Genomic DNA, 26002 nt, shown 5'->3' with positions numbered 1-26002 from the left:
AAAAAAACAGGTTTTTAATTTTGCATTTCTTCTCTCTGGTGATCCTTCAAAATATTGCTCTGGGTTGAGAGGCAAAGTTAGTGGGATTTGCAGACTAGCTACAGGTGCAACAGCAAGAAATGGATCTAAGTTATGTTATGTCCTGTTTGGCTGGGTTAGGAGCAGGGCAAAAAGGGTGGAGATATTTTGGGTTAGAAACTCTTTTCTCGGGAAGTGCAGTGTTGTTCCTGCTTAGTGCTATACATGGTGACGTCGTGGGGTGGGGGAAGAGGAAAGAGGAGGGGTGATCTCCTAACAAACAGCTGCTGCAGCTGCAAAAGAGAGAGAAAGAGAAAGATCAAGAGCCGCAGCAGTGACCTGGTCCCTGCAACAGGTAATATCTCTTGAGCAAAGGTGACCTGGACTGTTCAAATGCAAAAACAAAGGGGAAACAAAGCAGGGTGGGATGCGCTTAGAGGAGAAAAATTTGTCTTTTATGCTGTTTCTCCGTAGCTCTCTCTTTCCTGAGCTGCAACGCTTATAACAGGGGCTGGAGGGGGAAGGGACAGAAGTTCAAACCAATATGACTTAAAAGGAAATCATGTCAGCAGAGGGGTTTTTCTAGCTGACCTTTCCTACAGAAAAAGAAGAAAAGGGAACATTGCTCTCTGGTTTCAGTGAGGGATTGCTTCCTCATGCGTCTCTCACCACGGCCACTGCGCACCCACAGGAAGGCAGCAGCGGCGGCTGCTCCACGATGGCGGGTGCAGGAGCCTCCCGGATTGGGACCCAGCTCCTCCATGGCCGCCCCCGGCCAGGCTGGACCCTGCACCTGTCCCTGCTCTTTGCTCGGCTGTGACCGCTCTGCAGGCACCAAACGCAAGCATTCCCACGCTCGCCTCGGAGGAGAGCGCTGCAGAGACATCTTAAACATCCTCAGACTGAAAATGACCAAAAAAAAAGAAAAAATATATTTTTCTGTAATTGTTCTGCTTGTGAAAACACATCAGACTTTCCAAGCCAAAACTGTATTACTGTTAAAATCTCACCAGTGAGCAGAGGGAACAGAGGATGCTTGAGAACATGCTGCTGTGTATACTAAGTCTGAGTGATCTGATGTTTCACCTAGTTCTCTAGGTTTCCAGCCCAGAGAGAGAAGATAAAGTGAAGTATTTCCACTAAGCAAGCTTGATATCTAATGTTTCAGTGTGTCTCTGTGAAATCAGCGAAAATAAGTAAGGCAGAAATGACAACTAAAACAACAGACAGCACATCCAGCCTTCTTGGTCTGATTACTGCGAGACCCATGTCTGTGTCTTTCCTCCAACATCTGTATGGGCAGTGTACCAAAGGGTGCAGTGTCCCCACAATACCTTCAGTTTGAGAGATATTAAAAACCACTTAGGAGCATTAAAGCACAAGGAGCACTACAAGTAGCAAAGGCAGCAGCAAATCCTTTTTGAGAACCAGGATACTGGACAGGACAAGTGACGTTCATATGGCCAGCCAGTGCATCCAAGCAGAGGCTGTCCTCAGACATCTCTCTGCAGGCATCTGGTTGATCTCCTAGTTGGTATTTTGCCCACTGGGGTGCTGCAAAAGCAGATGGTGCAAGATAAATGTGGACTGGTGCCTACTATGAACCATGAAATGCAGGAAGTCTAATTAAAGGCAATCCCTTTTGCCAGTGACCTTTTAAATAGAAAAGCATGGCTGAAGTTTGGTATTGGGACACAAAACTGTCAGGACAGTGAGACAAGTTGACCTCAGTCTGCTTCTGGTTCCCCAGAAGAGGCCAGCCTCAGCTCCTGGTGGATAAGAAAGGCCTTAGAGAACGATCACATTTCAGTTTCCTTTGATTACATTTAAATCCCCATTCATTCTCTGCAAATTTCTCCACTTCTGTTAAAGATCTTACTGGTTAGGTACCTTTGGTGCTGGGATTAACACAGCAGGATAAAACCCCATGTTGAGGTAAGGGCCTGTCCTTCACACATCGAGAGCATCACCAAGTGAGGGAGACTTGCTGTTCACGAACTCTGATCATAAATTTTAACATAAAATGGCACCCATATTGCCTAAACACTAGCATGAAGCTCTGTTTACAAAAGTCCTCTTAGTTATGCTCTGCTTAGCCAAGATTATGCAGTTTAAGAATTGTTATGAAAACAATCTTCTAGCCAGCTGATGGAGGAAGTGTTCAGAAAATAAGCCCAAACCTTTCTGAAGATGAGAGGCAGATGTTGCAAACTGCACTTCAGAACAAGAGAGAAACCATGTGCTGGGCTTGCATCCAGTGCAAAGCCCACATGGCAATATCAGACTGAGGGACTGGTGGAGGCACTGGCTGCCAACGCCTCAAGAGTTTTACAGCTGTTTTTATAAATACTCCATACATTACAGAGCTCCAAGAATAAGGCTGCATCTGAAATCAGAACAATGGTCTTAATTTTTTGCCATTTTCTAACGTACAGTGTCCCTTCTGTTTTTCTCTTAGGAAGAGAGAGAACAAAGTGTCGTTCAGTATGAAAGCTGATGGAATTCTTGGACAATTTTTATAGATCCTGCTGGACTTGAGTCCAATTAAGTTGTATCATACAAGTGTGTTGAAAACATTCTCTGGGTTCTTATGATGTGTCTTATTTTCATACTATCCAAGGCCACCAGTATCTCTTAGGACATAAATTATGCCATCAATTCTTTCTGGGCTTTTAGAAGTAATGACATGAAGAGCAGCTATCCTGCTTAATAGAAGAGAGAAAGAAAAACATTTGCTATGATGTCCCTAGCACATACTTAGAATAAAAATTTAGAAAATCATTTCATCTAGATCAGTTTGCCAATTGTGCATGTTACTATGCTAGGAAAGAAGTATGTTCATTCATCATTTTTAGATATTTCTAAACAAAGACATTCACTGTTCGTTAATATGTAGATAAAAATGATGCATAAAGTTTGGCAGCAGAGATGCATCACACGATATGTACACATTGGATTAAGGGGCAAAGGAAAGGGATTTACTACCCATTGTGACAGGAAATTAACTAGTTCGTTAATTATAAGTATATTCATATGGGAGATGAATTCTAGTCCAAAACTGACGAAGGCATTTTCAAAGAAGGTAGACACTCCTTTTTGTATCTGGATAAGAGGCAAACCTCCCTCTGGAATAAGTCAGAAGAAAATAGCGTTCTGGAAGGGGGAAAGTAAATATCTCCAGAACCCATGGAGTTCTGCAAAAATTTGGAATAGCTATAAAAGTTAGATTGGAATAGCTATAGAAGTTACTCTGCCCCAACAGGAGAAGATTCACTTTTATTAAATGCAACTTGAAACATAAGATGTGCAGAAAGACAAAGTCCCTAATTTAACATATATCAAGAAAACCTGCAGAGCAAGGTGGTTAAACGAGGAAAAAACAGATACCTTTCAGATTGCACTAAGTATAGATTGAACTGTGGCTTTCCTTTCCATTTCCTTATCTACATTTTTATAAATATTTGTACTTGTGTTGTCTGCTTGCAGCACTGTGAATTACTTGCACTGCACTTTACACTGCTTTAAATGTTAGCTTGAGGCATGTTCTCTGGCCAGAAGATCACCTTTGCCCAGGAGCAAAGGAGGCTGGAGGCCGGTGTCCCTGGGAGGTGCTGTAGGTCCCTGGACTGCCACAGGGATACAGGGGTGCACATCTGGGCCGCCCCGACGCCGGCCTCAGGGGAAGCAAGTGTCTGTACATGTATATACTGCGACAGACAGCGTTTGCTCTGCTGAGAAGAGTACTCTTCTGTGACTAATGACAGACACAGCGGTCACTGAGCTGTTTACTGTTGGTCAAAGAGGACGCAATTTGTAAAGAACCAAGAGTTTGACTGTCGTAATGAATAATACAGTTTGCTTTACCATTTTCACCTCCACAGCTTTACCATGAACACCTACCTCTTTGCGTATGACTTAATACAGTTCTGTGGACACTCCTGGATATTCACCAATATGATCATCAGGTTCATGTCATTTGGCAAAGGTAGGATTCCTTCTGTATTTTACTTAAATATTTTAAGAGGCAGTGATACACATAAACACCAAATTAGAAATAAACTTAGGATCCTGAACAGGTTTATGTTCAACAGTGGGTAGAGAGGGCTGCAGTTTCAGTAAGAGTGACAAAATACTACTTGTTCCAGTGCAGATGAATGTTAAAAAGGATGAACAAATTACTGATACCTATGTTCTAGCTATACCACATCAAGAATCAAGTTCTTTTTAGGCTAATGAGCTGCAGTATTTGGTAGTCTGCCCATAACATTTGACTTAGACACAGACCTAAATGTGACTAGGTCCAATCATTGTTGTATATATAACTCCCATTGAAACCACTAGGAGGGAATATATTTGCGTTTACTGCGCACAACTTTTTATCTCCCAAAGCATTACAGCACGTTTCTCTTTCAGCTGCCAAGGAGTCAAGGCACAAAACCAGAAAATTAGTGATTGGAAATTTAAAGTAATTTATAGATGGTGGGCAGCTGTAAGCACAGAAGATATCTACTTTCTGGTCTGCTTGTTTTGTGAAGTGTCATGGCTATAGATACAGGCAGAAACTGCAACAACTCCTCTGTATAAAGGGATATTTAAAAACCAAAACATCCTGCACAGGGTTTGCCCCTGGATCAGATACAGGGAATCCCAGCCTCTCCTCAGCTTCCTCTCTCTGCATCTCAGAGCAGAAGGCAGTGGATTGCACACCTCCCAGCACAGCAAGCAGCAGGCTGCCATATTTTTGGATACAGCAAAATAATAGATATGCCCTAGTTTTCAAAGGCAAAATGTGGAAGAAAAAGCTTGGTCATTGCAGTTTTGCAGTTAAAGTTCCCTCTTCCCTCCTCCCCTCCCAAATCTTTTCTTCTGAAACCCCAAGAATTGGTACCATATGAACTTTATTTCTTGTCATCTTCAGTGGCCATGGGTCAAGAGCAAACTTGGTAGTTGGTCCAGATTTTTCTGTATAACTGCAGTCTAATTTTCCTCCCCCCTTTGGCTGTAGATTCGTTGGCCGACACATTTTACTCCATAGGACTCGTGATGCGCCTTTGCCAGCTGTTATCAGTACTGGAGATCCTACACATCCTTGCTGGCATTGATAAAAGCCGTCTCTTCCCTCGTTTTTTGCAGGTAAGCCACCTTCCTGAGGCTCTTCCTTCCATGACCTACACACTTTGACCACAGCCACCCTTGGGGACAAGCCCATGCTAACCTAGCCTGAATGGATCACCTCCCTTCCTCAGCAAGGAGCTTGGTCCACCTTTAGGTTTGCTAGCTGCAGAAATTAACACCACACAATAGAGCTGTGTTGGGAAATAGCTGCCCTTCAGACTCTTCCAGCTAGCCTGGCTGGCCCTGAGCAAAATCCAGGAGTGCCCAGTGAGCACTCACCTGGGAGCCCTCTGGAGGAGTTGGCATCCTGTCTGCAGCAACAGGATCAGTAGCTGAAGGTTAGCTGAGCAAGAAGCATATTGCAGCCAGACGGCAATGCATTCAGAGCCTAAGCATCATAGACGTTTTTTTTCCATGTTGTTTCCTCACTGACATGTGCATGTTTATTTTTAGACTAGTGTGAGACATTCTCGTGGGGTAGCAAAGAGATGGCAGCGAGAACCGCCAGCATCTTGAGTCTCCTGAATTACTAGATAACAAACAGGGTTTGCTGGAGGTCATGGAGTGTGGGCAGAACAGAATTGCTTAAGAGTAAGAGAGAAAAATTAAGGGCAGAAGAAAAATTAGTACAGGCATACCTCATCTTATTGAGCTTCACTTTATTGTGCTTTGCAGATATTGCGTTTTTTACAAATCAAAGGTTTGTGGCAACCCTGTGTCAAGCAAGTCTATCATCAGTGCCATTTTTCCAACAGCACGTGCTCACTTCATGTCTCTGTGTCACATTTTGGTAATTCTCACAATACTTCAAACTTTTTCATTATTATTATATCTGTTATGGTGATCTGTGATCAGTGACCTTTGATGTTGCCATTGGAACTGTTTTGGGGCACCATGAACTGTGCCCATATAAGACGGTGAACTTAACTGATAAATGTTGTGTGTGTGATGACTGCTCTATATCAACTGGCTGTTCCCCCATCTCTCTCCCTCTCCTCGGGCCTCCCTGTTCCCTGAGACACGGCAATATCGAAATTAGGGCAATTGATAACCCGACAATGGCCTCTAAGTGTTCAAGTGAAAGGAAGGGTCGCACAGCTCTCACTTTAAATCAAAAGCTAGAAATGATGAAGCTTAGTGAGGAAGGCATGGCGAAAGCCGAGACAGGCCGAAAGCGAGGCCTCTTGCGCCAGACAGGTAGCCAAGCTGTGAATGCAAAGGAAAAGTTCTGGAAGGAAATTCAAAGTGCTGCTCCAGTGAACACACAAATGACAAGAAAGCAAACAGCCTTCTGGCTGATAGGGAGAAAGTTTTGGTGGTCTGGGTAGAAGATCCAACCAGCCACAACATTCCCTTAAGCCAAAGCCTCATCCAGAGCAAGGCCCTAACTCTCTTCAACTCTGTGAAGGCTGAGAGAGGTGAGGAAGCTGCAGAAGAAAAGTTGGAAGCTAGCAGAGGCTGGTTCATGAGGTTTCAGGAAAGAAGCCGTCTCCATACCATAAAAGTGCAAGGTGAAGCAGCAAGTGCCGATGTAGAAGCTGCAGCAAGCTATCCAGAAGATCTAGCCAAGAGAATTGATGAAGGTGGCTACCCTAAACAACAGGTTTTCAGTGTGGATGAAACAGCCTTCTATTGGAAGAAGGTGCCACCTAGGACTTTCATAGCTAGAGAGGAGAAGTCGATGCCTGGCTTCAAAGCTTCAAAGGACAGGCTGACAGCAAAAGAACTAGAACTGACAGCAGGAGAACTAGAATTAGAAGTGGAGCCTGAAGATGTGACTGACTTGTTGCAATCTCATGATAAAACTTGAACTGATGAGTAGTTGCTTCTTATGGATGAGCAAAGAAGTGGTTTCCTGAGATGGAATCTACTCCTGGTGAAGATGCTGTGAACATTGTTGAAATGATGACAAAGGATTTAGAATATTACATGAACTTAGTTGATAAAGCAGCAGCAGGGTTTGAGAGGATTGACTCCAATTTGGAAAGAAGTTCTATTGTGGGTAAAATGCTTTCAAACAGCATCTCATGCTATGGAGAAATCCTTCATGAAAGGAAGAGTCAGTCGATGTGGCAAACTTCCTTGCTGTCTTATTTCAAGAACTTGACACAGCCACCCCAACCTTCAGCAGCCACCACCCTGATCAGTCAGCAGCCATCAGCATCGAGGCAAGACCCTCCATCAGCAAAACGATGATGACTCACTGAAGGCTCAGATGATGGTTAGCAATTTTTAGCAATAAAGTATTTTTTAATTAAGGTATGTACATTTTTTTTTAGACATAATGCTATTGCACACTTAACAGACTACAGTATAGTGTAAACATAACTTTTACATGCACTGGGAAACCAAAAAATTTGTGTGACTTGCTTTATTGCGATATTCGCTTTATTGCAGTGGTCTGGAACCGAACCCGCAATATCTCCAAGGTATGCCTGTACTGGCAGGGAAAAGAGAAGAGAATTCTCATACTCTTTCTTTCAGGGTCTCTGCCCACACTCATGCAGATATGCTTAACTTGCGGCAACACCTAGAGCTTCTGACATTTTAAAGGGTTTTTGGAGCATGCTTTCAGTTGTAGGCAGAAAACTGGTCTAGGTATCACATACTACAGCAAAACCCAAGATGATCCTCTGACATTTTCCCTAGTACACTCTTGTTTCCTGTTGGAGTTAAACTCTGGTTTTGGTACTTTTCTTAATGCATTGGAAAAAATAAAATTGTTGAGCTGAGTGTAACTTCAAACCTTCCAATCCTTAGTATTTGAATACTGGCGAAACTGGTGTTGCTCTCAGCAGTCAGAAGGTAGAAGACTAAAAGCAGTTAGTTGTGTTTTTAGTTTTCTGGATAGCCCATTTTTGTCAAATGACATATTAAAAGGGCGAAGATGTTCCTCTTTTGAATTCTCCATCAGAAATTGATTGACTAATAATTGAGAGACTAATCTCTGTTTTTGGTGATGCTCACCAAGTACGGCATCAAATTTGTCAAAATGCAATTAACTGTTTTTTCCCCAGCCTGAATTTACATGCTCTTATACTGATCTGGGCAAGGGGGGAGGGAGGGAGAAGTATCTAATCTAACATACCCTGTAACAAATCTCCTGTCATGTCTTGGAGAGACAAGCAGCCTGCTAAGTCTAAGGCAGTCATTAACGCAAGGTCCGTCCTGGCAGAGGTCACGCATTCCCCAGCTCAGGCTTGGTACCTCCTTTCCTGCCAGCTCCACAGGAGCAGAGATCAGGGCAGCCTGTGCAAACACTCCCGAGTGGTGCTCACTGTGGGTAAACTGCAGAGCTGAGGTAAGCACAAAAAGCAAAGAACATCCCCATTTTCTCACCTCCTCTCCCCCTTTGGTACAGAGTTTGTGCAGCAGTGTCACCATAAAAGACACTAGAAGTGACACTGAGAGACCTGAGCAAGAGGCACTGCAACCACTGCGGTGCTCTCCGGGGCGGCACAGAGGAGGTGGGTCAAGGAAGGATACGACATAGTGACTCTCAGTATTCACCTCGCAGCACAGTTAGTGCAGGATCCTTGCTTGGCCGTGTCCCCAAAGTCTCCTCTCGCCATGAACAAAACTCTTACCTTAATGTTAGCAGTAATTTTGTGCTTTCCAAGTGACATATGCTGGTTTGGATGGAGGCTCTGCTTTCTCTTGGGTTGGCCTGCTTTTGCAGTGAGAGTGCAGGTTACACAGCTGCATGCCAGCCATCCCCTGGTGTGATTTCCACACCTGGCTCCATGCCTCTTGGGCAGAACAGGGAGGTTTTCCACAGTGCTCCAGGGAAGGACAGCAAAGATGCTCACCCAACTGCAGACTACCGTTCTGTCGCAGGTGATCATGGCAATGGTAAAACTGCAGTAATTTGGTAGTGGCTGCCCAGAACCTGACTCTAACCTGAAAATACATCCTTGGAAGCACACGCATGCACATTTGCAGTTGAGTTTGTCTCAGAGTCCATTTCTAGGGTGAGACAAGAGGTGGCTGCAGCAAATCCAGGGAAGCATGTGGCAGTGGTGGCGTTACCTTGAGTGTAAAAGGATGGATGTGGATGCGACCTCATGATGGCTAAGTATTTTGTATGTATCATAGCAGAGACAAGCTTTAAGCAGAGTTTGGATAAAGGATTTCTGCCAAAAATCTCATTTGTCATGACGCAGTGGCATTTACAGGGAACACTTGAGGTACATGTTACAGATAATGGAAAAGCAAGCTCAGACATGTTCCCTCAAAAAAAATGGGTCAAGACTGGCCTTGTCAAAGGAGAGAGTCTCAGGCCACTGGATATTTAAGCAGGGCTGGGCAGGTCAGGGCCAGGCCAAGCTGCTAAAGAGAGATGATTCCCGTGCGACAGGTGCCCCGGGGAAAGGGAGGCCGAGGCGGGCTCTGGGCGGGTGCAAGGGGAGGCTCCCAGTCCTGCAGCACGAGGGTCCATGTGGGCGCCCGAGAAGGAGAGCCCATCACGTGCAGCTGGAGCTGGAAAACAAGAGATAGTGGGATTTAGTTGCCTGGTCAGGGTGTAAAGGCTGATGGCACTGGTACCTCAGCCAGCGAGTGGGAGGGGAAGACCTAGGGAAAGACTTCACCCCTCAAGTTTTTGTGAACAAAGTGTAGTTCTTCACCCCATGTGCAAATACAACAGATTTACCAGGCCAAACCAATGTGCTATGGCTTCATATCAAAATCACTAATTCCTAATTTGATTCACTTATTCACTAGCACTTTTCTAATCTTCTCTTTTTTTTTTTAAACACCCGCTTGATCTGAGAGCTGCTTGAGGGGGAGGTCTGGGTTTCTGGTACCAAGTGATACTGGCAGCCAGGCTTAGTAAAAAAATGGAAGTGAATGTGCTGCCTGCTCCTGCCCTAACCTCAGCTAATCTGATTTGGTCTTTTTCTCTTACTTGGTTCAAATGGCCTGGTTGCACTGTGGAAGTTTATGCCAACATATGGCAGTTTCTGAATCCTATGAGAGACCAGAGCTGGGAGATGAAGGAAATTCCAGTTTGATTTTAACACAAAGGACAACAAAGAATGAAAAATGAAACCATTGCATTTATGCTTTGCGAGGTGTCAGCCAGCACTTCCTTTTTATCAGCGTGAAAACACAGGACTTCTGGTTTTGCTTTTTTTTTTTTTTTTTAAAGCAAGAGTTTTTGGCAGAGAATACCATATTTTCATTCATGCAAGCTACAAATTAAGAAAGAAACAAGCTGTGGTTTAGCAGTAACATGTTTTCTATATATATACACAGACATATACGTGCACACATATTGCGTGTGTGTATATATATTTATATATGTGACCACATACATGTGTATACAGTGGGGGGGGGGTATAGTGGCATGCTTGCAGGGGACATTTACTAGTCTCCTCCAAATAGCACCCTGCCTTGTCTCTTGCTTCAAAGGTTCCCATCCTCCAACTCCCCATCACCTCTTCCTCTCATTTGTGTGGGCTACCTAAAGGGGTGTGAGGACTATAAAAGGAAACAGCATAGTGTTTTGAAGGGGAACAAGGGCAGGCAGCAGGCAACCTCTTAATTTACACAAGAAAGAGGCATGATAGCAATATCCATATGCAGGAAGGCACCACGATTGCCTCTCATTGCAGAGCAACCAGCCTCACATGCTGCCCTGCAGCTTTGCTTCAAAGCAAGGCTACCGGCGGTTCTCAGTTTTGCAGGCTCTGATGCATGCCACCACTTGCTGCCCAAGGCTGCTGCGCATGAGGAGCAGCAGACCTAGGTAGGGCCTGCTTTGTGATCATTTAGACTTAAAGACTAAACTTAACCTGCTTTGCCCAGTCTGATTACTCACTCCCATCATTTGCAGCTCATAAAACTGACTGCCCACACCACTCCTCCTCCCAAACATGAGTCCCCCAGTGGCTGGAAATCTTCTCAGTCCCAGCCAGGCCGTGTTTGCAGCCTCTTGTGTGTCTGCTCCCCACACAGAGGAGGAGTTTGAAAGCTTCTCCCCACTTTCAGACCACAAGGGTGCATTGTGGGTGGCCGTAGCCATTCCACGTCCTTGGTCAACGCTTGTCCTTCTGAAACCAGGAACGGTAGCTACCTGTCTACTGCTCATCCTTCTGACTGAAATGCCATCAGGTCTGGATCACTCGATCCACACTGTTCTCTAGCACTTTGCCTCCTTGCATCACCTTTTAAGGAGTGAATAGCTATTTGAAAAATGGGCCTTTTCAAAGGTATTACAAATCTTTGGTCTCCAGGTAAGACAATTTCCTGAAACATATATCACATTAGCACCATTACAAGACTTTCTCTCCACATCCTAATCTGATTTTAGCATCTATAACAAGCCGCTCCCATCACCCAGGGAGCACTCTCTGGCCATCCTTCACCAAAATGATTTTAACCCAGATTCTGTTCTTTTTATTCTCCTCCTTTACTCCTTGCATTCCAGCACACAAGCCTCTTCAGGGCTGGCCCCATGTTCATCTCTGTTTTGATTTCCCTCACGAGATGGCTGTTCCACCTCACCTCTCCCATCTCCACTGCATCTGGTTTCGGATCTGGCAGCAGCAGTTGCAGTTCTCCCGTGCTCCCCTGCGGCTGTGCACAGAGAGGAATTGTGTCCCACCCCCATTTCCCAGCCTCTCGACATCCTACCTTCTTAGAAATCACTTCCTGAGCTAGGGACTGACAGGATCTACTGCAAAAAATTACAGTCAGGGCAGGGTGAGAGGTGATAAAACTTTTTTATCTGTTGTGGCCACTCAGTGCTTTTCAAGATGAGGAACCAGATCCCTAGGGGAGGGACACACTCTGTTTCTATATGAAAAATTGCTCTCGCATAGTTTTGCTGCATAGTAAATTGACGGCTGTACATTTTTGTATCTGCTTTATCTGACAGATGTGGTTTGCAAAAAAAAAGTCTGTAGCCAAACTGTTCCACACAAGAACTGGTAAACATTACGTAGCAAAACTGTTGCGCAAACTTGCTGAGAGGCCAATTTCATTTTTGGTTTAAAGTAGGAGTGAGGGGGAGGGGGAAACAAGTAAAGATGAATGAACGCACATACAAAAATCACCCTGCTATTTGATTCTCATTTCATGACCTTACACGGGCTCGACATCTTACCCATAAAATCACTCAACCCTAAGGTTCTTAAGGGAAGATTTGGCTCTGTGGGCCAGTTGGTATAAAACTCAGTGAGGTTATACTGAGTCACGCCAGCTGAACACATGCATTTTTTCCCCTTTAACACTTTCAAATAGAGCATAAATCAGAGTGAGCCAGTAGAGATTTGGAAGGGTTTCACAGGAGGCTGTAGGCAGTACTCAACACTGCAGATGCATTCATTTTTCAGGTTCCATGGAGGAGAACAGGGCACGTATACAGATACGAAGCTTGTCCCAGAATGCTGTGAAAAGACACTTATTTATAAATTCTTGAGCTCTAATATTGTCAAAATATTTTTTTAAGCAGGAGGTGGTGCTGGTTTAATTCTTTCTCATATGTTGTCATTTGTAAAGGCAAATCTGGTGGGTAGGCTAAGGTCTGACCACTAGAAAAATGTTATTATGATGTAAATATTATGGCAATGATTGACATAAAGGAGAATAAGCTTAAATCCATTTTTCATGGCCAGGACACACACAAAGACTCCGAGCAAGGCAGTGGGTGCTCGCCCGCCTGTCCCTGGCACTGAGCGTGGGGAAGAAGGGCTCTGCGCCAGACACTGCAGCAACCTTGTCCACAGCTTTCCTCTACTAACACCCCAATTCATCCCCTTTGGCAAACAAACCACCACTCTTACAATAGTAGCTGCAACCAAGCTTCTGATTCCTTAACCTGGGGGACTGCAGGGTCTTAAACAAAAGCAGACCAAGAAGTGAAAAATCCACTGGAGCTTGCGTAATACAAACTGGATTCACCCAGGGCCTCCTATTTTGTCAAAACGACACAGAAATGAGAGCCATACAACATGCCATCTGAATTCACAATTCTTTTTTCTTTTCAGATCACTGAGAGAATAATTGTTTTATTTGTCGTCATCAACAGTCAGGAAGAAGTTCAAGGGAAATACGTCGTGTGTGTTTTATTTTTCCTCTGGAATTTATTAGATGTGGTCAGGTAAGAGGTCAAAGGGAAACCGTGAGAGGAAAGCAGATCATTCTAGCAAGCAGAACCCACCCGCTGTGTTGCAGGCTCTTTATTTCATTATTTTGAAATTGGTAGAAAAGCGTATTGTCCATTATAAATAAAAGCTTGACTTGATAAACTACACTTATTGATTGGTACAACTGGCATATCTGAGAAGCTGAGTGAAACCCAGCTAGTATATTACAGAGGTAAATCACTGCATTAACATTTCTAATTCAAAGAATTTGACCTTTCTAACACAAATTTAGAAGAAAATCACAGCTATTTTCCAGGGAAATGGCATTTGCCCAAACTGATTTACAATCCTATTGCTTTAAGAGCACACTTTTTTTTTTTAACATCTCATTTAGATAAAAGAACCACAGCATAGAAAGGCAGCAGCCAAAAAACTTTTTACTATGACAGATAAATTACTATGTGTTAATTACACTGTGCTTTTCAAACAGCCAAGAGCTCCTGCCACAGACAGCCAGGACTTTGGTTCAGTATGGCATATATCACACCACGGGGAAAACTCACATTAGGCAAAAGGGATAGTAATAGAATTAACAATTTCTATCATAAAAGTTATATATGATGGAAAGCTACCCAGGCTGCTGGGCCTGGAGCACCAGGCAAAGGTATGAGCGTGAAAGTCCCACCTTACTGATTTTCTCATTGATGTCTGCAGACAGTCATTTCTCAAATGTGCTTAAGGCTTTATGGATCTCAGTTTGTAGACTTAAGGAAAAAAAGACATATGGGATTAAGAAGCGTTTAAAAAAGACAGAGCCCTCTTGCCAGTCTCTATATGAGAGCAAATTTGTATATGTATATGCACTTTCTACTATTCTAAATACATTGCTTTGGGAACTGACTGAGAATACGGGTTGAGGCACCAGAGAAAATAGATTTTATAAAAAGAGATCTGAAAAAGCAAAATGACTGGTATAAGTGAACAGACTTTAAGTCAGCTTCAGAGTCCTGGGACTACATGTATTAATATATTACTTATATTAATTCTATGGATTATCCCTCTGCCCCATTTCTTTTTGAATTTTGTAAAGCTAATTTTGTAGACCTCAGTCTCAAATGAAAATGTTCTGGGCAGCTGGAGTAAAAGAGGCCAAAACCGTAAGCAATAAATAAACTACACAGTACTGTCAATACATATCATTTTACATCATTGCTTAACAACACAGTCCAACATCATAGGAATAATAGGGGCTGTTTAATAGGCAAGATACTGTGGTCTAGAGCAGTAAACGAACAATTCAAACAATAATGTATGACAATTTATACTGATTTAGAAATCTTATCTGGTTTATTTTAGAGCATAAGTGCAGCATCTCAAAGGAGAGACCATCTCTAAACATGCACAGGAATCTATTCCACTCCTTAGAAAAAAATAGTTGTGAAGTATTACAAGCTCTCCCATCTCATTTGTCAGGGACATAAATGTCCTGTGGATTATGGGTAATGATATACTGAGAGCAAATTCTGCAAAGTTTTCCATTTTGGTCTTTTTTGCTTATTACCATAAACGGTCCAAGGAGGTCTACTGAGAGCAAGTGGCTCTAGAAGAGTCTCCCTTTCATACCGCATTGAGATTATGCTTTCAAAATAATAGTAAGAAAAAAATGGAGACAATCTTGAGGCAAGCCTGGAAGGCAAGCTTGAGAGACGATAATACATTTCTAATCTGTCAAATTCTTCTTCTACAGTTCAGGAATGATGCAGAATTACTCAAACAAATAAGAGGGAAACACAGAAAGTTAATTTAATGCTTGTTCCATCCATCAGAAACAATCCCGCGTATGGTTTAAAAATCCTTATTTTGATATCTCCAGCAAGACAACAGGGCAAGGAACCTTTCAACTGACCAAAAATGCGATCAAACCAGTTTTTCAAGTATTCATAAAGTAGCTGCACAACTTTTAGGTCACAGAAGCTAGCTAGGATTAGCTTATCTTTGGGGACTGAAATTCTGGCCACTCTGGATTCCCAGCGAGCCACAGTAACACAAATGACTTGGTGAAGTTTGGTAACTCACAGGGGAATGCTGCCCAGGTGAGGGGATCCCATTACAAACCAGCAGAAGTTTCATGCAGGCAAGGAGGAACTGGTCTATGTTTTGGGACTCCTGGGGTGACCCACATAACCAGTTTTCCATTTTCCTTTTTCTGACACAGTTGAAACATTTTCCTACACCTCGCAGCACAAGGAAGCAAAGCACATTGTGCTGAAGAGCATCATTAGAGCTCTATCACCAGCAAAAACTGAGACAAAAGCAAAGCAGGAGGGTGCTTGGTTTCTCTGTTTTCTGACCAAGGATTCAGCAGTGCCTGTAACTGAGGGAGGACATTTACTTTCAGTCATTTCTCTAACTGGGCCAGCAGTTTTTAAAGTGTTCTCCTAAGCTGCTAAACCCTGATTGGATTTTTTTTTTTTTTAAACACTCACAGCTATTATTAACATCAGCACTCAGTTTTCACCACTGTGAGAATAAAATACTGAAATACATTGGAGTGTAGCTGTTTTTTCACACCAAGTAGCTGCCTTACAGAAGAGCAAGTGCTACTTGTGAATACCTCAGTACTTAACATCCTTCAGCAATAGTTCAGCTAGTAGTTATAAACTCACGTTTTCTTAATCCTAAGCAACAGTCAGATTCTGCTTTACCTGCCCCTTTCAAGCATAACATCCCTAACTGAAATCTATTTTCTGACAGAGCAATATGAAATCTCACCAGTTTCTGAGAGCGTCTTTGGGCTGAAGCCTGCCTGCTCTTGGCTACCACCACAGACAACACCTGAAACAACGAACCATCTATATTTAGACATGAATTAGAGCTTGAGCAAAATCAGTGCTGTATTGCTCTGAAGTAGTTTCTCAGCTGGGCAGCTCCAATCTCTACTGAGAAAACAGAGGATTTCACAGATGTCTTTATTTTGAAGATGTGCTTAATCCCTCTGAGATCATGTCCCTTTCCTCTTGCTGCAGGTACACTTACAACATGCTAGCAAGGACGGGAATATACTACCTACCACTGACATGGCTCAACTTCTCACTATGCATCCTGCTCTACCCCCTCTCAGTGCTGGCTAAAGGTAAGGAGGTGAGAAAGGGACCACCTACTTGCTTTCTTTATCTTTTTTAGTAACATTTGATCAGTTCAAGCCTCATTCGCATTTTTAAGACATTTCTTCCTGTGTTGCTAAGACAGTTACAAATAAATGTTTATGTACTGTCATATTTACCTGTATGTCACTTATCTTTCTTCTTTCCTCTGCTTTTTGCCTTATTTGGGTACTCTGGATTGTTGCTGTTGATTTTTTTTTCTTTTTTTTTAACAGCACAGGCAAAACTTCATCTTTCTGAGTAAATTAACAAAATAGCCCCAAGAAAGAGACACAGATCCCCCATTCCATACTAACTATATCAAACTTAAATCTTACATCTTAAACAACTTACAACAAACTTACATCTTAAAACTGACTTTTCCACTGCTGCAGCTGACCCTACCAGCTTAGGCCATACTTAGACTAGAACAGCTCATCATACTTACCGCAAGGAAATGTGCCCACAGATACCATATTGACAGCAGTGCAGCTACAGCCGTGCCTAAACTTAGTATTGAATAGTAAATATTAGCTAATTCTAGTATCAAGATCAGTTAGCACCTCAGACCCATAAAACTGTACTCAAGGAAAAAGCAGCACGTACAGCTTCAGCACATACGTACGCATTCAAATGACACAGCAAATGCAGCACATAATAGGGCTATCTGTGCCTTACAGGTAACTTAGGCTCTCAATTACATGAGGCTTTTTGATTATTGTCCACCTCCTTTTCACTAAAGATTTACTATGTTATTTTACAGCATTTGCAATCTGCGTATCACTGCCCTATTTTGAATCCTTTGGCACATACTCCATCAAGCTGCCCTTTCCATTCGCCTTCTCCATCTACTTTCCCTATGTTCTGAAAGTGTACTTGCTAGTGCTGTTCATAGGTAAGTGACTTATCTCGCAGAAAGCAGGGTCCTAACACTACTGAGATGTCTTCGAAGGCTAATAAGAAAATCAGTACAACTCCATTCACAAATTTTAACATTCTCTGCAACATCTCCTGCAGAGCACTGTGGGGAAGTTTGTCACCAGCCTATTTGAATTCCTGTCTTTCAAAAACAAGTAATTAGTTTTGCAAGAGACAGAATGTGGGGGGTAAAAATACAAAACCAAGATACAACAAGTGTGTCAATGATCATCTTAGCATTACAGCCATTAATTAAAGTCTTCTTTATCAATTTCTATTTGATCATATTCTCATTCTGCGCTAGCCCTCCCAGCCTGTATGCGAAGATACATCTAAATTAAGACTTTTACAGCTTATCCCTCCTCCCACCATAACAAAGGGAGGAAAAAATAAAAAAGAAAAGTTCTGGGTGTAAACAGACCCTTTTTTTCCCTAGCTCACATAGAAATACTTTTAAAACACTTGAATTGCAGTTACCACCACTGCCAGGCCTTCATTCTGTCACTGGCTTTAAAACAAATTTGAACATTTGGGCAAGGTTTACAGAAGGACCTAATTTTTGAAATGTGGTGCTCTGTTCTTAAGTTCATGGAAGGAGCTGTTTGGGGTTGCCAGAGGAAGGCTCATACTGTTCCTCCTAAATGAACTGAAGACATTTTGGACTTCATACTCTTGCGCTTACCTCATTTTGTGTTTTGATTCAGGTATGTACTTCATCATCCAGAACCTCTTCTCAGAAAGAAAAGCTCACCTAGGGGCAGGCAACATCAAAAAGAAGAGAAACTAAGTTGATATTTTGTTTGGAAATAAGGAGTATACTCTCAGCAGGCTGCAGCCCATCACATGTAAATAGATTAGACAAAGATTTTCAAGGCACAGCTCGTTTGTATGCACATGATCTGGCTGTGTGGAATTTTCAGAAAACGGAAGTCTCTTTAAGACATCTCAAAATGGAGCAGCTCAACATCACTAATCACCTTTGAAAGTGTTGACTTCAAATGGCAGCAGTTTTTAAAGTGAATATATTTTTTCTAAACTAATTAGAGAACTCTGAAAAACAAAAAAATCAGAAAAAGTGCCCCCACCCTCAATTACACTAAAAATTTTTATTTTGCTTTTAATTCTTGCTTCATCAGCAACAGCTGTTCTGTAGTGGCAATACTATTTAATTTATAAGATTATTTTGTGCTAGGCAAACACGTATGTGAATCGGATATGTAAACATTAAATCGGCTAAAACTTGAATCTCTTATGGAGTAGAAGCTGGAAACTTTACAATTTGTGAGGTTCAAATGCAAATTAGCCCCATGCATCCAAAATGGATCCAAAACATTCCGGCCCTGTGTTCCCTTCTCCAGACAAGATTCTAGAAGAAAATGCAAATAGAACACAAAGGCAAGTGACCAGGTGCTCATCCACTACATATCCAAGGAGATATTTAAGGGGCAAAATAAAAATTATAATCATGCTTCCAGCAGACAATAAGAATCTCTTCCCCACAATGGTTTTCTGCATGCTGAACAGGAGACAGGTAAACAAAAGTAGCATGATATAGTCAGGCCAAGATATATATTGTCTTTAAAATGGAGTTAATGACTACTGAAAGCCAGATGCAAAATTCTAGTTGCTTTATTCACGTGACTTGCCCCTTGTACTTCTGGGTTATTATCTGCAAAGGGAATGCCACCAGAATGCAGCCTCTTTGAGACAGAGAATCAAGAGCAGAGACAGCAGCCCAGTGGATTTTGCAAAGCAGAAAATGGACTACAAGGTTTGCACAAAGAACTGCTTAGAGGTATGCAGGGACTCATCTCATGTTTCATCTATGTTGTTTATCATCTGCATATGGACTTGAATTTAAAGCAAGGGGGAGTGAGGCTGTTTATTTGAGCCCGACTGAAAAGTGGAAGGGGGAGAGGGAAGATACTAGTTAATATGATTTTGTTTATTTTCCTTTATGAAGAAGCTTTTGCCTGTACAGCTTTCTCAACCATGAAGCTAAAAGGGTGTTCAGACTGTTGTAGGAAGCAAACAGTTAGGTTGTTCTTGATGAGCTCGGTTGTTATGAAAGATCATATATTACTACTTTTATTTAACGTACTTGGTGGACATTGTGCCGGCAAACTGTTGTTGCCACTGAGGTATTTAGGAACCATCATCAACAGGGTCACTGCATGCAACAGTATAGGGGCAACCTTGGGTTTTTTGAAAGTTGCTCAGAGGGAGGTAGGAATTTGGACATTCTTAGAGAAACAAAAGTACTTCCACTTTGGACTTGGGACCCAAAATGATTTAGTGCTGACAACATCACAGAAGAGAGCCAGAACAAGAAGAGTTCATGATCAAACCACTGTAAACACACTAAAGGTGGAAGATGGACATTTTTCCCCTTTGGCAATATGATCTAATTTGTCATAAGATTCTGTGTAGTTAAGATACCCTGGATGAGGAAACACAACATCTGATATCAAAGACTTTTTTAAATATATACACTTAATAAAGATTCAGGATGGGGTGCTCTTTCTTTGCACTAATTCTTAAAGCTGACTAAAACGCTTGAAAAATAGGAGGAGTCTTTAAAATTTATGAGGAGGAGGAATCCCAAACCTAAATTGCCGAAGAAAGGTAAGTTAGTTAGTTATAGAAGACTTCCCTCCAGCTTCTGGTGAAGAGTACATACACATAGGCAAAAAGAAACTTCTCTAAAGACAAGGATGAAGGAATATCAGTAGGAAGTTTTTCAGTGAGCTGTCAGTGTGATTTGTAATTGCAAGTGTCTACACAGTCTCTTTATGACCAGAAGAAGGATGTTTGATTACTGCATTTTTCTGGCATTATTTAAAAAACTGTCTACTTTTGATACACCTCATGTACTGTATAAATGTATATATGAACACATACAGTGTGGAAAAGGAATTGTATCTGCTAAATGATACACATAGCAACAGCATTTTTTTTTTAGCCCTTCCTTATCTGTTCTGTTTGCCCACAAAACAGCTATGCTGGAGCCATGAAACTTGTCAACTGACTTCATCATCAGCTCCCTTTGCTGCCTCCCCACACATTTAAAATGAAATCGCAGTTAACTTGTCCACCTGAGTCCTAGAAACTCATTTTCAAAGGAACCTATTATTTTAAAACATATCACCTAGAAATAAAAATCATATTAATTTCTCCAACACAGGCACTAACTACACAAAAGGAAGACCAATCTCCATCATAGGTCATGCCTACACTAGTATGTACAGCAGCTGAATAGGAATGGATCTATAAAGAGATAGAGTTCGTAGTGAGGACCCAACAGCCAATCTATAGGCATTTCAGACTGTTTCACTTCAGACTAGCTCTAGTTCAGCCCTGTAGGCTAAACACAGAGAACTATAGGAGTACATTGGGGTGTCCCTGCAGTGCCTCTCTCAGTATGGTTTAATTAAGAAGGAATGAAGTGCCATGCTGCCCCATGATGCAGATGAAATCATAGTATGTGGGCATTACCCAGAAACTCCTTTCAAAAAGCACACTTCTCATCTGAACTAAAATGCTAATACACATGCAAAGTCAGATGACTAGAGTCATAAGTTACTTAGATGCAGTACACTAGAGACAGCACCATTAAAACATGTCACAGATTTGCCTTTGCTAGAGGTGCTCTGAACATTATGCACCGAGGTGCTGCCTGGGTGGCAACTGCTTTCAGTGAGATCTTCAGTACATTCACTGTTAGACTGAATTTCTCCTCAGTATATGGCTGTTTACAGAAGAGGAGATTACCACTATTACAAGACTACTTTGGAAATAGAACAGAATACTGTGGTAAACTTCCACATACCTAGTCACTGAAGGAATGAGTAGCAGCCATTAGGCTCCATCCCACAGTAACCTTGCTAGGTGAGAAAAGCACAGGGTGAAGTCAGAGGAGAACTCCCTCTACACGGGCAATTTTGTCAGTCCTGAAATGAAGGAAATGCCTGCAGCAGGGCATAGCCTGGAGAAGTAGGCCACAATGCTTCATTCAAGATAGCTAAAATCAATGCTGCTTTCACTGAGAATACTTTGGAAAACACTATGAACCAGTGACCAACCACTTATTTTCAGTTAATTTTTGTTTACTTTAGTGAAGAGGCTTGCTAAACACAAGCATTCCTTTAAGCTCTGTCTTTGCACAGCTGGGAAGAGATGAAGTTTTCCAATCCTTCATAAAGAGAAGGAAGTTGAGTAAGGAAAATAGCAGGGGCTGATCTATTTTAAGGTTGCAAAGGCAGAAAAGAGTTGCTGTAGTGCCCCTTTTCCCTGGAGACAGAGGAAAGCTCTTATGGGCAACAGAAGATAAAGGAGGCAAGAACAGTTTCAAGTGCAAGAAAGCTGCAGTTATCCTGGAACTGGGGATTTAGCAGCCACTAGGATCCTTGATTTATCTTGATAATCCCCATAAAGCTGTTGCAAAGTTGACAACCATACTACTTCTCTCAGAAACCCTGCTCATGTTATATGCCTTCAGTTAGTAAAGCTGTGTTGTCTTTATCACTAAAGACAACAATTATTACTCCTAAAAAATGCTATCAGTTAAAAACTAGTGTTCATTCTAAAGTCTTTTGTACTAAAACATGCTTTAATAAATAGACCTCATCCAAACAATTTTTATAAGATTTTATTTTTTTCACTTGTTCCTACAAAGCTTCTGTGGGTTAAAGGAATATTCCCCTCCAGCTGTCACTGAAACAACTCTGAAATGTTCATTTGTCATTTAGACTCAGCACAGCCCAAATGCTAGATAGTTTGTAAGAGGAGATTGCCCTACCAGTGAAAAGCAAATGGTTTTTCACATTATGAGTCTTTGGCAAGGAGAGTGAATTAAAAAAAAACAACAAAAAAAACAAAACCCCCAACTTTCTAGTGGGCAAAAATCTTTGAAACTGGTCTTCTTGATGCCTGAATAGTAGTATTATGTGGATTTTGCTTTCAAGTACAGACAGTTTTCTTCATTGGGTAAGACACAGTCTGCAGCTACCACCCATAAGCTTTAGTCCACACTGCTTTCTTCTTGAACTCTGTGAGAGACCTCAAGGCCAGAAGCGTAACTGTGAAAAGAAGGACAAATCACATTAGTATGTACAGCCCAGACTGCAAAAGCTGCAAGAGTACTCCCCCTAGTCATTTTGCTAACACAGGTCTTAGTGACTCTTTTCATGACTTTTTCATGGTTAGCCTGTGAGCTTCTGATGCCACTTCTACTGTTTACAAAATACACTAGTCTCTACATCCCTCTGAAATAGGAGGCTGTACTGCACTTTTCACTTGTTTTTTGGCATGTTTCCCACTCAAACCATATCACATTATGATCTGCTAATTAGACCATCACTTTGAAATGGCACATAGGTCAACCAACAGCTTGGATCCTATAAGCAGTCATCCAAGAAGGGAGATGGGAGGCACTGGGAAGGGGAGGATCATAAAGTATGGAGCCTTAAGTCTTCTGTGCAATTCACTGATTTATTCAGTACTTGAAAGATTCATGCTTTTGGGCAAAATCCAGTTACCAAACCAGTCACATTCAAGTCATCCAGGAGGGAACTTGATGTTCTAGTACTTAAAAAAGAAGCTCAAGGAAAACTTTGATTCATTCTCAACCAGAGCACAGTGAGTATGTATGTATGTATATACATATATATACACACACACACACATATATAAAAATATATATATGTATCAGAGGAGATTCCCCAACAACCCTCAGCATTGTTTCTGCTTTTCTAAGCTTATGTCTTCCAGAGATTAAGCAGACACAATATCAGAAGTTTGAAACTGTCAACAGACAGTGACTAAAGATCACAGGTCCTCCAAACAAGGCTAGTTATCCTAGCAATGCAGAGACATTCTAACCAGATTTCCTGAAGCCATGTTTAGGACCAACAAGTCAGATGATTCAAATGAGATGCCTTGAGTTAATCGAAGAAGCAAAAGCTCACTTCATTCAGGAATATTTGTGATGTCCTCTTAAATTTACTTGCATATCACAATCCTACACATCTAAGTGAGCAATGTGGTGCAAGTTAAGGCCACAGGATATTACTGCAATTCAAAACATGAGATAACTTCCATCTCTTTTCACCCTTGCCAACAGCCCCCATTCCTCTTTTTTCCTGTCAGTCCACTACACTAGACTTTTCATTGTCTCTTGTCCCTTCCCCACTGTTCAATCCCCAGCTGAGACTGAAGAAATTGTTATGGATTTCCTATTATAGTATTGGAGGGTTTCTAAACAGTATGTTGCATTTGTTTTTAAGGATAACTTTAAAGGAGACTGACAGATCAACCAATGAAATGGGCTTGTAGGACCAGGTATACCTTGAGGTTTCTTGGATCTTCAGTGACACATTGTGAGAGTCAACAGATTAGATATCAAAGAATTTAAGAAGGTGTCACAGACAGGAATCTTATCTTACCTGTGAATGTTCCCTTAAAGACAGTACATAGCTCTCTTACATGTGCTAATAGCATGGATTCATCACACTCCTTTTAACAAACTAGATTTTTCTCTACACTAATAGTTATGGAAAGGTAAGGACCCAATTCAAATACTCCACCTTTCAGCAGGTCCTTTGAAGATTCTGATAACACTTCCTTAGGGCTTTCTGCCATATTGATAAGCCAGTCAATAATCTAAAAATTGAAATAAAAAGGAAAATCCAAATTAAAAGAGCCTTTGTATCAGGGCACCACAAATTCTTTTCAGCTTGATAGGCAACATCTGATTACACTTAAACCTGAGTAACTATCTAATCAGAGGCAGTGGTCAAAAGACCTTCTGCCTGAAATACCCAAAGTCTCCAGAGAGTGCTTCTTGCTGTCAGTGTACTTTTTCCCAGTGTTAGTTCTGGAACTACCTTTGGTCCTTCCCATCATCTCAGCAGTAATCCTTTGTAACAAAGAAAGCACAGTAAACAATTTCTAATCTATCTTGTCCATCCTCATGCTGATTTGGAAAAGTGTTTCTCAAACAGCACAGAAGAGGTCCATCTTGTTTATTTATGCCATTAACTTATTAATATGATTTTTTTAATCACTCTCTTGGCCAAACATTTTAAGGCAAATCCTTCAGCACTCTTATCCTCTTTGTCCTCTCTCTCTCTCTTTTCATTGTTTTCTGGTAGTGGATGCTGCCTGGAGGAGAAGGTGATATTTCAGACTTATCGGGATGATTTTAAGGGCACATTCTCAAATGCTTTCCTAAAGCTTAATTAGACACTTGCATATTAACAGCCCTCTCCTACATTCCTCCCACATTCCAAACTAACTTCAGTGGGAGCTCTGAGCACAAGAAGCATGCACAAGCCAGTCCTGAATGGATTCCAGTTTACACAAAACAGTTAACTATGAATCTACTGATTTATAAGTAAGTTTCTCCATAGATCTCACAAGCAATCTATACTGTGGGTTTGTCAAATTAGGCACAATTTCCCACACTTGTTTTTGTCATACGCTTGAAAATAAAATGACACATTACAAGCTGGAAAGAGGACCTCTGATTACTATAAATTGCCACTGTGGTGATATCCAGCTGCAGAGGATCTGCCTTTTATTGTTTAAGTTAGATAAGACTAACTTCTACCAGCAGTTGCCAGCTTTTCTCTCCCAGCTGCACCCACTTAGAGTTTGACTCCCAGCACTGGAATGTTCTTTATTTCCTTGCAACTCACACATTTTACTTGAGAACTTACATTACATGAGACAAATCATGTCTAATTGTGGATAAAGAAAAACAAGACCACATGTCAGATGCAATACATACAGAGGAAATAACTGTTTCACCTAAGACTTGAGCTGACTCCAAGAATGGAGTGCTTTGCAACCACTACTTGCAGTTTTACCTTCTGTGTTTGTTCTTTCCAAGGCTCTTTAGCTAGCAAGAGGGTAATGCTGCTGGGAAGGAGAGTTAGAGTCTCTTGCACAGCAAGCTTGTCAGTGGGGTGTTTGCCAATGTGATTCTCAGACAATTCTGGTAATACCCTTTGGTGCTTCCACGGTGACCAGTTAGCACTGAGGCCAAGCAACAATGGTGCACCATGGTCAGCCCAGGCAACCACAGAAGCTGCAAACAGCCACAGGAGGAAGTCTATGGCCTAAATAGAAAAAAAGACAGAGGTGCAATTCATCAACTCAATGACAATTCATTGAAGACAATTCATTAATTGAATAATATAAGGAAAAGCATATGATGGCATATTCTTCAACATATTATCTCTGGAGTTGTCACCTGAAAACTCAGCTAACCTTCTAAAGCAAGAACTAAAGAGTTTTTAATACTCTTTCATGCTTTGAGGCAGAACAAAAAATAAAGTAAAAAAAATCTAAAAATCTAATTCAATCTAGAATTCCTACAAGAAAAGAAGGTAAGCAAACTCTTCTAAAAATTAACCTTTTAGTTAAGGCTGATCCACCATTCATTTTAAATGAGGAAATTCAGCTTTATAGCCAGACTCTTCAGGGAAATTAGAGAGATGGACACCTTTGTGATGTCACAACCACTTGGGAAATATTGCAGCAATGCAACAAACTCCTTTCTAACCCAAGTAGCAATTTATGTCCTGAAGCGGAAGATTTAAATGGCTGAACAGTTGTAACAATGAACAATATTGGTGCCCTAAAACTGCCCAAACCCTCTTTGAAACAGCAGCTGCAGAGTTCTGACCTGATTTGACAATTCTACTGGTGAATTCA

The 26002-nt window shown here is 41.6% G+C and overlaps 2 protein-coding genes across 3 annotated transcripts in view; one reads left to right on the top strand and one right to left on the bottom strand.

Moving 5' to 3' along the window:
- The first annotated feature begins 320 nt into the window (after positions 1 to 320).
- Positions 321 to 21901, top strand: HACD4 (3-hydroxyacyl-CoA dehydratase 4). The gene is made up of 7 exons (XM_067316127.1): positions 321 to 373; positions 3900 to 4003; positions 5024 to 5151; positions 13125 to 13237; positions 16250 to 16356; positions 17130 to 17261; positions 17989 to 21901. The coding sequence occupies exons 2-7, from the start codon at positions 3907 to 3909 to the stop codon at positions 18069 to 18071; spliced, it is 660 nt and encodes a 219-aa protein (XP_067172228.1). The 5' UTR covers positions 321 to 373; positions 3900 to 3906; the 3' UTR covers positions 18072 to 21901.
- Positions 21902 to 21916: 15 nt separating this feature from the next.
- Positions 21917 to 26002, bottom strand: part of FOCAD (focadhesin) — a 127735-nt gene continuing 123649 nt past the window's right edge. For both annotated transcript variants that reach the window (XM_067316125.1, XM_067316124.1), the window contains exons 42-44: positions 25153 to 25404; positions 23869 to 23944; positions 21917 to 22362 (exon numbers count right to left, since the gene is read on the bottom strand). In XM_067316125.1, the coding sequence (XP_067172226.1) occupies positions 22289 to 22362; positions 23869 to 23944; positions 25153 to 25404 (402 nt within the window). In that variant the 3' untranslated portion in view covers positions 21917 to 22288. The remainder of the gene's footprint in view (positions 22363 to 23868; positions 23945 to 25152; positions 25405 to 26002) is intronic.

This window comes from Apteryx mantelli, chromosome Z (genome assembly GCF_036417845.1).
Source record: "Apteryx mantelli isolate bAptMan1 chromosome Z, bAptMan1.hap1, whole genome shotgun sequence".
In the NCBI taxonomy this organism is placed as follows: domain Eukaryota; kingdom Metazoa; phylum Chordata; class Aves; order Apterygiformes; family Apterygidae; genus Apteryx; species Apteryx mantelli.
The sequence above is the reverse complement of the archived record's forward strand: the minus strand, read 5'-3'. Positions and strand labels throughout refer to the sequence as shown.

Coding starts and splice junctions, on each gene's coding strand:
- HACD4 (XM_067316127.1), top strand. CDS start 3,907: ATGAACACCTACCTCTTTGCGTATGACTTAATACAGTTCTGTGGACAC. Junction 4,004..5,023: donor GTTCATGTCATTTGGCAAAG/GTAGGATTCCTT, acceptor CTTTGGCTGTAG/ATTCGTTGGCCGACACATTT. Junction 17,262..17,988: donor CTTGCTAGTGCTGTTCATAG/GTAAGTGACTTA, acceptor GTTTTGATTCAG/GTATGTACTTCATCATCCAG.